This window comes from Coregonus clupeaformis, chromosome 12 (genome assembly GCF_020615455.1).
Source record: "Coregonus clupeaformis isolate EN_2021a chromosome 12, ASM2061545v1, whole genome shotgun sequence".
In the NCBI taxonomy this organism is placed as follows: domain Eukaryota; kingdom Metazoa; phylum Chordata; class Actinopteri; order Salmoniformes; family Salmonidae; genus Coregonus; species Coregonus clupeaformis.
In genome coordinates, this window is record NC_059203.1 from 62,838,639 (window position 1) to 62,850,805 (window position 12,167).

A 12,167-nucleotide genomic window follows, 5' to 3' on the forward strand; every position below is an offset into this window, starting at 1 on the left:
GCCAATAAGATCATACAATTAAAAAAACATACATCAGAACAAATATGATTACCTGAAAATATCTGCACAATAAAAGTGCATTCGTTTGAATTCACCCTGAATGGAGAGGAAAAAAAATATACAGAAAACTATTTGAAACTAAACAAACAAGCAAGAACATCAATCATGTATCTGAGGTGCAAAACAGATTGTTCTTCATCAGGTATAAAAGAATACAGAATCAATCAATAATGAGCATATATATATATATATGAGAGAGAGAGAGAGAGAGAGAGAGAGAGAGAGAGAGAGAGAGAGAGAGAGAGAGAGAGAGAGAGAGAGAGAGAGAGAGAGAGAGAGAGAGAGAGAGAGAGAGAGAGAGAGAGAGAGAGAGAGAGAGAGAGAGAGAGAGAGAGAGAGAGAGAGAGAGAGAGAGAGAGAGAGAGAGAGAGAGAGAGAGAGAGAGAGAGAGAGAGAGAGAGAGAGAGAGAGAGAGAGAGAGAGAGAGAGAGAGAGAGAGAGAGAGAGAGAGAGAGAGAGAGAGAGAGAGAGAGAGAGAGAGAGAGAGAGAGAGAGAGAGAGAGAGAGAGAGAGAGAGAGAGAGAGAGAGAGAGAGAGAGAGAGAGAGAGAGAGAGAGAGAGAGAGAGAGAGAGAGAGAGAGAGAGAGAGAAGAATCAAATCGAGATCCAGATTGAAGAGCAAGTGCAAATACTGAGCGGGCCCTAGCTCCTGGCAGAGACCTGGGACCTGTCCACATATGAGCGCCTGGGATGCCTGGCTCAGCTCAGCCTGACCTGGTTAAGCCCTGGGGGGTGCATCGCAACACTTCCTCCCCTCCTCTCCATCATCTGCACTGATCTACAAAACAACTTCTAAGTAAAAACCAATATGGTGGATTTCAGGTATCAAATTTCCACCAATCCACTTTTCAGCACAGATCAAGAACAGAAAACAATATCAAGGAAGCCATTTTAGACTATTGATACGCAGCCCCCCTCTAGGTTTTAGTGGAGGAGGCCAAGGGAGATCAGGAGGAGGGCAGCTCGATGGAGATGAACTGCTTGAGTCGCTCCAGGTACTGGGCATAGAGCTCGATGTCGTTGTGCCCGGCGCCCTCCACCCACAGGGGCTCCACGGCACGCGGGCAGCGCTCGTACATGGCCAGGCCGTGCGAGAAGTCGATCACCTCATCCTCCGTGCCGTGGATCACCAGCACCGGCGACGCCACCTTGGACACCTTGTCGATGCTGGATGAGAAAGAGGGGTAGAGAACGAGAAGGGTTACATTTTATCAATGCTTTAACAGAGAGAGAGCGAGAGCGAGAGCGAGAGCGAGAGCGAGAGCGAGAGCGAGAGCGAGAGCGAGAGCGAGAGCGAGAGCGAGAGCGAGAGCGAGAGCGAGAGCGAGAGAGAGAGAGAGAGAGAGACACAGGTTACATTTTATCAATGCTTTAACAGAGAGAGAGAGAGACAGATACAGAGAGAGAGACAGAGAGAGAGACAGAGAGAGAGAGAGGTTACATTTTATCAATGCTTTAACAGAGAAAGAGATGGAGAGAGAGAGACAGAGAGAGACAGAGAGAGAGACAGAGAGAGAGAGACAGAGAGGTTACATTTTATCAATGCTTTAACAGAGAAAGAGATAGAGAGAGAGAGACAGAGAGAGAGACAGAGAGAGACAGAGAGAGAGATGGAGAGCGCGCCGCAGAGATGGAGAGAGCACGCCCGAGAGACAGAGAGAGCGCGGAAGAGAGAAACTTTCTATGACAAATGTGTTTAGCTCCATTAAGACAAATGGACCTCCCTTGGGGGGGGATTAGTAATCTACCCATCCATCCATCTTGTAGTGGTGCAGTAACAGCAGGGGTGTAGAGAATGGACTCCACACAGCACGGTGCCAAACCATTAACTAGACAACAGCACATCATACAGAGTGTGTGGGCGCACCTTATGTGCACTACATAAGCTATATATACACATAACCCTGCTGTGTGTCGCACATGATAGCCGAGCGCTACAAGCCTAAAAATTGATTTAGCCCAGTCCCTGCCGTTCTCTTTTTAAACTGTCCGAAATCATACCCTATTCCTAAATGGTACCATAAAAGTAGTGCACTAAATAGGGTGCCATTTGGGAAACTGGCAGACAGACTAGTAAATTGGTAGATTAACATGTTAAAGGCCCAGTGCTGTAAAAAAACATGGATTTCCTGTGATATACAGTTGAAGTCGGAAGTTTACATACACCTTAGCCAAATACATTTAAACTCTGTTTTTCACAATTTCTGACATTTAATCCTACAAAAAATTCCCTGTCTTAGGTCAGTTAAGATCACCACTTCATTTTAAGAATGTGAAATGTCAGAATAATAGTAGAGAGAATGATTTAGCATTCCCTTTAAATTGTTTAACTTCGGTCAAACATTTTGGGTAGCCTTCCACAAGCTTCCCACAATAAGTTGGGTGAATTTTGGCCCATTCTTCCTGACAGAGCTGGTGTAACTGAGTCAGGTTTGTAGGCCTCCTTGCTCACACACGCTTTTTCAGTTATGCACATAAATGTTCTATAGGATTGAGGTCAGGGCTTTGTGATGGCCACTCGAATACCTTGACTTTGTTGTCCTTAAGCCATTTTGCCACAACTTTTGAAGTATGCTTGGGGTCATTGACCATTTGGAAGACCCATTTGCGACCAATCTTTAACTTCCTGACTGATGTCTTGAGATGTTGCTTCAATATATCCACATAATTTTCCTTCCTCATGATGCCATCTATTTTGTGAAGTGCGCCAGTCCCTCCTGCAGCAAAGCACCCCCACAGCATGATGCTGCCACCCCCGTGCTTCACGGTTGGGATGGTGTTCTTCGGCTTGCAAGCCATCCCCTTTTTCCTCCAAACATAACGATGGTCATTATGGCCAAACAGTTCTATTTTTGTTTCATCAGACCAGAGAACATTTCTCCAAAAAGTACGATCTTTGTCCCCATGTGCAGTTGCAAACTGTAGTCTGGCTTTTTTATGGTGGTTTTGGAGCAGTGGCTTCTTCCTTGCAGAGAGGCCTTTCAGGTTATGTCGATATAGGACTCGTTTTACTGTGGATATAGATACTTTTGTACCTGTTTCTACCAGCATCTTCACAAGGTCCTTTGCTGTTGTTCTGGGATTGATTTGCACTTTTTGCACCAAAGTACGTTCATCTCTAGGAGACAGAAGGCGTCTCCTTCCTGAGCGGTATGACGGCTGCGTGGTCCCATGGTGTTTATACTTGCGTGCTATTGTTTGTACAGATGAACGTGGTACCATCAGGCGTTTGGAAATTGCTCCCAAGGATGAACCAGACTTGTGGAGGTCTACAATTGTTTTTCTGAGGTCTTGGCTGATTTCTTTTGATTTTCCCATGATGTCAAGCAAAGAGGCACTGAGTTTGAAGGTAGGCCTTGAAATACATCCACAGGTACACCTCCAATTGACTAAAATTATGTCAATTAGCCTATCAGAAGCTTCTAAAGCCAAGACATCATTTTCTGGAATTTTCCAAGCTGTTTAAAGGCACAGTCAACTTAGTGTATGTAAACTTCTGACCCACTGGAATTGTGATACAGTGAAATATAAGTTAAATAATCTGTCTGTAAACAATTGTTGGAAAAATTACTTGTGTCATGCACAAAGTAGACGTCCTAACCGACTTGCCAAAACTATAGTTTGTTAACAAGAAATGTGTGGAGTGGTCCTCTGTAGCTCAGCTGGTAGAGCACGGCGCTTGTAACGCCAAGGTAGTGGGTTCGATCCCCGGGACCACCCATACACAAAAATGTATGCACGCACGACTGTAAGTCGCTTTGGATAAAAGCGTCTGCTAAATGGCATATTATATTATTTTATTATTATTAAAAACTAGTTTTAATGACTCCAACCTAGGTGTATGTAAACTTCCAACTTCAAATGTACATACACAAAAGTATGTGGACACCACTTCAAATTAGTAGATTTGGCTATTTCAGCCACACCCATTGCTGACAGAAGTATAAAATCGAGCACACAGCCATGCAATCTCCATAGACAAACATTGGCAGTAGAATATTCTTACTGAAGAGCTGTGACTTTCAACGTGGCACCGTCATAGGATGCCACCTTTCCAACAAGTCAGTTCGTCAATTTTCTGCCCTGCTAGAGTTGGCCCGGTCAACCATAAGCCTTGTTATTGTGAAGTGTAAACGTCTAGGAGCAACAACGGCTCAACGGCTCACCGCCACCATGCATGACCCAAAAAGTTGACTCAAGTTTGCCAAAAAGCACCTGGATGATCATCAAGACTCTCTCTTGGAAGAACGTTCTATGGACAGATGATTCAAAAGTATAACTTTTTGGACGACATTGTTCCAGTAATGCCTGGCGAAAACCAAACTCTGCATTCCACAGTAAGAACATCATACCAAAGGTCAAGCATGGTGGTGGTGGTGTGATGGTTTGGGGATGCTTTGCTGCCTCAGGACCTGGACGACTTGCTTTAATAGAAGGAACCATGAATTCTGCTCTGTATCAGAGAATTCTACAGGAGAATGTCAGACCATCCGTTTGTGAGCTGAAGCTGAAGCGCAGCTGGGTCATGCAGCAAGACAATGATCCAAAACGCACAATCAAGTCTACATGAAAATTGCTAAAAAGCAACAAATTTGAAGTTTTGGAATGGCCTAGTCAAAGTCCAGACCTAATCCCAATTGAGATGTTGTGGCAGGACTTGAAACGAGCAGTTCATGCTTGAAAACCCACACGTCACTGAGTTAAAGCAGTTCTGCATGGAAGAGTGGGCCAAACTTCCTCCACAGCGACGTGAGAGACTGATCAACAACTACAGCAAGCATTTGGTTGGAGTCATTGCAGCTAAAGGTGGCACAACCAGTTATTGAGTGTAAGGGGGCAATTCCTTTTTCACACAGGGGAATTGGGTGTTGCATAACTTTGTTTATGAAATAAATGAAATATGTAATTGTTGTGTTATTTGTTCACTTATGTTCCCTTTATCTAATATTAGGTTTTGGTTGAAGATTTGATAACATTCAGTATCACAAATATGCAAAAGTAGAGAACATTTGAAGGGGGCAAATACTTTTTCATAGCACTGTATGTATGCATGCACACACACACTATGAGGTTGGAATAATACAGTGAAATTGTGGCTAATGCCCTTTTAGTGTACGAGCTGGAGTTTTGCCTGAATGGTGACATCACCAGGTGGTAAATGTGTTAATAGACCAATAAGAAAGTCCAAACCTCTTTCCCAATTACAGCTAGTTTTCAGTTTTCCCCTCCCCACTCACACCACCGACAGTGCTAGCAGAATTCTTGCTTCAGAAATTGCTCTTTGCTACGCTATTTTTTACCATTGTAATTGAAAACAATCACAGTAAGGTACTGAATTGTTCCCCAGAAATGATTTGATGTTGAGGTAAAAATGGCTGCATTGGCCCTTTAAAGCATGATCATCACATTCCAGGTGCAATAAGACTATAATCTCAAGGGGTTCAAGAACACAGGCACGCACACACAGGCATGCATATATTGCAGTTTACATTGCCCTCTAACATGCTGACCAGACCGTGCGTGCGCCATCGTGCGCATGTTGATTTTGTCCACCCACACCAGATGTGATCAGGACACGCAGGTTGAAATATCCAAACTAAATCTGAACCTACTATATTAATTTGGGGACAGGTCGAAAAGCATTCAACATTTATGGCAATTTCTCTAGCTAGCATGCTGTATTTTACATGAAATGCACAAAGTCCTCTACTCCGACAATTAATCCACAGTAATCTCTCCTCCTTCAGGCTTCTTCTTTGGACTTTATTTGGCGGTTGGCAACCAACTTTAAGGTGCATTACCACCACCAACTGGACTGGAGCGGGGACCTCAATTCATCTTTTAATCACCCTTGTGGGTATATGCTCCTAAAAACCAATGAGGAGATGAGGCGGGACTTGCAGCGCGACAAGCGTCACAAATAGAACCAAGTTCTATTTTAGCACCTGGCTACGCAGACGCTCGTTGACGCGCGCGAGCAGTTTGGATGCAATGATTGAAGAACATGTATGTGTATATTTATTTTGCAACGCTCGCACACGCGACGCGAGTGGTGTGGTCAGCATGTAAGGGCTTGAGTGGACCTAAACCATGCCAGGATAATGCACCTAACACCATAACAGAGATGCCAGAACCCTTAATTTACTCAGGTGTTTACATTATTTTAGCAGTTACTTGCAGGTCTATACAGGAGGTCCTCCACAGCAGTACAAGCACCAGCTTAGGAGAGCCAGATTCTACTTCTCCCCCTCTCTTTTGCTCCCCCTCTTCTGCCCGCTCTCCCACAGGTGTCAGAGATGATACCAGTTTGATGCCATCTGTTCCACGGGTGTCAGGGCTGAGGGCTGATAACAGTTTGATGCCATCTGTTCCACAGGTGTCAGGGCTGAGGGCTGATAACAGTTTGATGCCATCTGTTCCACAGGTGTCAGGGCTGAGGGCTGATACCAGTTTGATGCCATCTGTTCCACAGGTGTCAGGGCTGAGGGCTGATAACAGTTTGATGCCATCTGTTCCACAGGTGTCAGGGCTGAGGGCTGATACCAGTTTGATGCCATCTGTTCCACAGGTGTCAGGGCTGAGGGCTGATACCAGTTTGATGCCATCTGTTCCACAGGTGTCAGGGCTGAGGGCTGATAACAGTTTGATGCCATCTGTTCCACGGGTGTCAGGGCTGAGGGCTGATAACAGTTTGATGCCATCTGTTCCACAGGTGTCAGGGCTGAGGGCTGATACCAGTTTGATGCTATGTGTTCCTCCCACCTGCGCCAAATCTCCAGTATTTCTCATCCTAATAGCTTGTTCTCCATCTGATAAACACGTATTTTCTAGTTTGCCCACCTTTTAGAAAAAAGCAGCACAGTACAGGAAGTAGCTGCTTATGGAATATGACTAGGGGCACACACAATACAAACTCTATGGATAACTACTACATACACTGGACAGAGGCCAGCAAGAGAGACCGAGACCTGGGAGTCCTATATTTCACTAGGTCTGTGCGCCCAGCCCCCATCCTTCCATAGCTAGCTAACATGGTGAGTTACTCACCGGATCGCAACTAGCTAGCCGCAACCGAATGGATGTTGCTGTTTGGCTAATCACCACTGCCCCCGATGCAAGCACCAGTTAGCCTCGAGCTAGCATAGAGCCAGGCTCATATCCCGGCTATCTACCTCTAGGTCTACCGGACGGGAGTAGCCAGCTAACTAGCTACTTGCTATCAGCTACCGTTAGCGGTTTTTCACCATTGTCCGTGGCCTGCACCACCTACCAGCCAGCTCTAGCCTGGACTATTATTCGGCCAGTCTGCACTGTCTGCACAGCGCGTTATCGACCCAGAACATATCAGTTTTTCTGCCGGAATCACTGAATCACTGGACCTTTAACTCCGGATTCATCGCTACCAGCAACAAAATGGGCGTTGTGGTCTGGCTAATCATCCTGAGCTAGGCCCATCTCCCATCTCCCATCTCCCGGCTATCTACCTCTCTGTCAACCGGACGGGACCACCTAGTGTTGACACGGAGTCCCGCCGATCCTACACGACTGGTCTGCCGACGAAATCATCTGATGTGGTTACAACAGGCTTCCCGTTACGACGTCGACCACGAAGATTCCATCTGCTAGCCCCGGCCCGCTAGCACACGCTAGCCGTGGCCTCTTGCTCGCTAGTGCTTTAGCAGCCCCCGAACTACCTCCGAACTATCCTATTGCTGTTCACCGGACCTTATGATAACTCAGCTATACAGCTGATGTCTGCTGGACTGTTCCTTTTCACGGTACTGCATCCTGTTTATGTTTAGCCTCAGCCCAAACTGTGTCGTCATTACCAGCTGTTGTCTTAGCTCTCTCAAATTACACCTGTGATTGCTTTATGCCTCTCTCCCTTGTCAATATGGTTAGCTTATTGTTGTTTCGGTTATTTCTAATTGTACTATTTCACTGTAGATCCCCCAGCCCAGCTAAACCTGCCTTAGATAGCTCCTTTGTCCCACCCCCCATACACGCGGAGACCGACTCAATTGGTGCCTCCAGTGATGCTATCTCTTTCATTGTTACCCAACGCTTAGGTTTACCTCCACTTTACTCATATCTTTCCATATCCTTGTCTGTACATAATGCCCTGAATCTTTTCTACAACGCCCGGAAATCTGCCCCCTTTATTCTATGTACCCAACGCACTAGAAGACCAGTTCTTAAAGCCTTTTCTAGCCTTTTCCTTATTCTAGTCCTCCTCTGTTCCTCTGGTGATGTAGAGGCTAACCCAGGCCCTGCAGCCCTCAGTATCACTCCTACTCCCCAGGCGCTATCATTTGCTGACTTCTGTAATCGCAAAAGTCTTGGTTTCTTGCACGTAAATATCAGAAGTCTACTTCCTAAGTTTGAGTTATTCACTGCGTTAGCACACTCCGCCAACCCTGATGTTCTAGCAGTGTCTGAATCCTGGCTTAGGAAGGCCACCAAAAATACTGAAATGTCCATCCCCAACTATAACATTTTCCGTCTAGATAGAACTGCCAAAGGGGGTGGAGTTGCAATCTACTGTAGAGATAGCCTGCAGAGCTCTATCATACTATCCAGGTCTGTGCCCAAACAGTTTGAGCTTCTACTTCTAAAAATCCACCTTTCCAGAAATAAGTCTCTCACTGTTGCCGCTTGCTACAGACCCCCCTCAGCCCCCAGCTGTGCCCTGGACACCATATGTGAATTGATTGCCCCCCATTTATCCTCAGAGTTCGTACTGCTTGGTGACCTAAATTGGGATATGCTTAACACCCCGGCCATCCTACAATCCAAACTAGATGCCCTCAATCTCACACAAATTATCAACGAACCTACCAGGTACAACCCTAAATCCGTAAACATGGGTGCCCTCATAGATATCATCCTGACTAATTTACCCTCTAAATACACCTCCGCTGTCTTCAACCAGGATCTCAGCGATCACTGCCTTATTGCCTGCGTCCGTAACGGGTCCGCGGTCAAACGACCACCCCTCATCACTGTCAAACGCTCCCTAAAACACTTTAGCGAGCAGGCCTTCCTAATTGACCTGGCCCAGGTATCCTGGATGGATATAGATCTCATTCCATCAGTAGAGGATGCCTGGTTGTTCTTTAAAAGTAATTTCCTCTCAATCTTAAATAAACATGCCCCATTCAAAAAATACAGAACTAAGAACAGATATAGCCCCTGGTTCTCCTCAGACTTGACTGCCCTTGACCAGCACAAAAACTGTGGCGTACTGCATTAGATATTATAATAATAAATAATAATAATAATATGCCATTTAGCAGACGCTTTTATCCAAAGCGACTTACAGTCATGCGTGCATACATTTTTATTTATTTTTTTTTGTGTATGGGTGGTCCCGGGGATCGAACCCACTACCTTAGCGTTACAAGCGCCGTGCTCTACCAGCTGAGCTACAGAGGACCACAAATTATAACCGCGATCGATAATAGACAGTACTGTGCAGCAGTCTTCATCGACCTGGCCAAGGCTTTCGACTGTCAACCACCGCATTCTTATTGGCAGACTAAATAGCCTTGGTTTCTCAAATGACTGCCTCGCCTGGTTCACCAACTACTTCTCAGATAGAGTTCAATGTGTCAAATCGGAGGGCCTGTTGTCTGGACCTATGGCAGTCTCTATGGGGGTGCCACAGGGTTCAATTCTTGGGCCGACTCTTTTCTCCGTGTATATCAATGATGTCGCTCTTGCTGCTGGTGACTCTCAGATCCACCTCTACGCAGACGACACCATTTTGTATACATCTGGCCCTTCATTGGACACTGTGTTAACAAACCTCCAAACGAGCTTCAATGCCATACAACACTCCTTCAGTAGCCTCCAACTGCTCTTAAACACTAGTAAAACTAAATGCATGCTCTTCAATCGAACGCTGCTGGCACCCGCCCACCCGACTAGAATCACCACTCTCGACGGGTCTGACCTAGAGTATGTGGACAACTACAAATACCTAGGTGTCTGGTTAGACTGTAAACTCTTCTTCCAGACTCACATTAAGAATCTCCAATCCAAAGTTAAATCTAGAATCGGCTTCCTATTTCTCAACAAAGCCTCCTTCACTCATGCTGCCAAACATGCCCTCGTAAAACTGACTATCCTACCGATCCTTGACTTCGGCGATGTCATTTACAAAATAGCCTCCAACACTCTACTCAGCAAATTGGATGTAGTCTATCACAGTGCCATCCGTTTTGTCTCCAAAGCCCCATACACTACCCACCACTGTGACCTGTACGCTCTTGTTGGCTGGTCCTCACTACATGTTCGTCGTCAAACCCACTGGCTCCAGGCCATCTATAAATCACTGCTAGGCAAATCCCCGCCTTATCTTAGCTCATTGGTCACCATAGCAGCACCCACCCGTAGTCTGCGCTCCAGCAGGTATATCTCACTGGTCATTCCCAAAGCCAACACCTCCTTTGGCCGCCATTCCTTCCAGTTCTCTGCTGCCAATGACTGGAACGAATTGCAAAAATCTCTGAAGCTGGAGACTCTTATCTCCCTCACTAACTTTAAGCATCAGTTGTCAGAGCAGCTTACCGATCACTGCACATGTACACAGCCCATCTGAAATTAGCCCACCCAACTACCTCATCCCTATATTGTTATTTATTTTGCTCTTTTGCACACCAGTATCTCCATTTGCACATAATCTCTTGCACATCTAGCATTCCAGTGTTAATACTAATTGTAATTATTTTGCACTATAGCCTATTTATTGCCTTACCTCCATAACTTGCTACATTTGCACACACTGTATATATATTTTCTGTTGTATTTTTTGACTTTGTTTTTTTTACCCCATATGTAACTCTGTGTTGTTGTTTTTAAATCGCACTGCTTTGCTTTATCTTGGCCAGGTCGCAGTTGTAAATGAGAACTTGTTCTCAACTGGCTTACCTGGTTAAATAAAGGTGAAATAAAAATAAACTATCATCTCCTACCCTCCCCTCCCCTGTCCTGTGAGTTACTACCATCTCCTCCCCTCCACTGTCCTGTGAGTTACTACCATCTCCTCCCCTCCCCTGTGAGTTACTACCATCTCCTCCCCTCCCCTGTCCTCCCCTGTCCTGTGAGTTACTACCATCTCCTCCCCTCCCCTGTGAGTTACTACCATCTCCTCCCCTCCCCTGTCCTGTCCTCCCCTGTCCTGTGAGTTACTACCATCTCCTCCCCTCCCCTGTGAGTTACTACCATCTCCTACCCTCCCCTGTCCTGTGAGTTACTACCATCTCCTACCCTCCCCTGTCCTGTGAGTTACTACCATCTCCTACCCTCCCCTGTCCTGTGAGTTACTACCATCTCCTACCCTCCCATGTCCTGTGAGTTACTACCATCTCCTACCCTCCCCTCCCCTGTGAGTTACTACCATCTCCTACCCTCCCCTGTCCTGTGAGTTACTACCATCTCCTACCCTCCCCTGTCCTGTGAGTTACTACCATCTCCTACCCTCCCCTGTCCTGTGAGTTACTACCTACCTGCCTGCCTGCCTACCGCTGCACCTGAACATCCCCTCAGCACCCTGCAGGAGAGAGATAACACTACCTATCCAAATCAGGGCTGTGGCACACGGCTATATTTCAACCGTCAGTCAGTCAGTCAGTCAAAGACAGCAGGCCAGGAGAGCTAACACATCCAACATCCCATCGCCCTGTCCCTAGGCTCCATCTACTTCCACCAACCCACTATCTCACCCCATAATAACTCACCTGGGGAAGGCGTCGAAGCAGTAGGTCTTGCGCGTGTCGGGGAAGGCCACACGCAGGCCGGACATAAGTGGTGAGTGCAGGATGACCGCAGCACACTCGTAGCGCGCCGCCAGATCCACCGTGGGCACCGTGCCGATGCTCTGGCCGTACAGGATGATGTTCTCTGGGGTCACTCCATACCTGGAGAGGAGAGAGGGAAGAGGGTGAGAAGAGAGGGAGAAGGTGAGAAGAGAGGGAGTGGGGGAGAGAGAGGTTAGGAGAGAGAAGGTGGGAGAGAGGTTAGGAGAGAGAAGATGGGGGCAGGTTAGGAGAGAGAAGATGAGGGAGGATGGGAGAGAGAAGATGGGGAGAGGTTAGGAGAGAGAA

The 12,167-nt window shown here is 46.5% G+C and overlaps 1 protein-coding gene across 1 annotated transcript in view; it reads right to left on the reverse strand.

Annotated features, from left to right (window-relative positions):
• Positions 1-583: 583 nt before the first annotated feature.
• abhd17c (abhydrolase domain containing 17C, depalmitoylase) overlaps positions 584-12,167 on the reverse strand; it is a 36,417-nt gene continuing 24,833 nt past the window's right edge. The window contains exons 2-3 of the mRNA XM_041899138.2: positions 11,802-11,981; positions 584-1,227 (exon numbers count right to left, since the gene is read on the reverse strand). Of these exons, the coding sequence (XP_041755072.1) occupies positions 1,008-1,227; positions 11,802-11,981 (400 nt within the window). The 3' untranslated portion in view covers positions 584-1,007. The remainder of the gene's footprint in view (positions 1,228-11,801; positions 11,982-12,167) is intronic.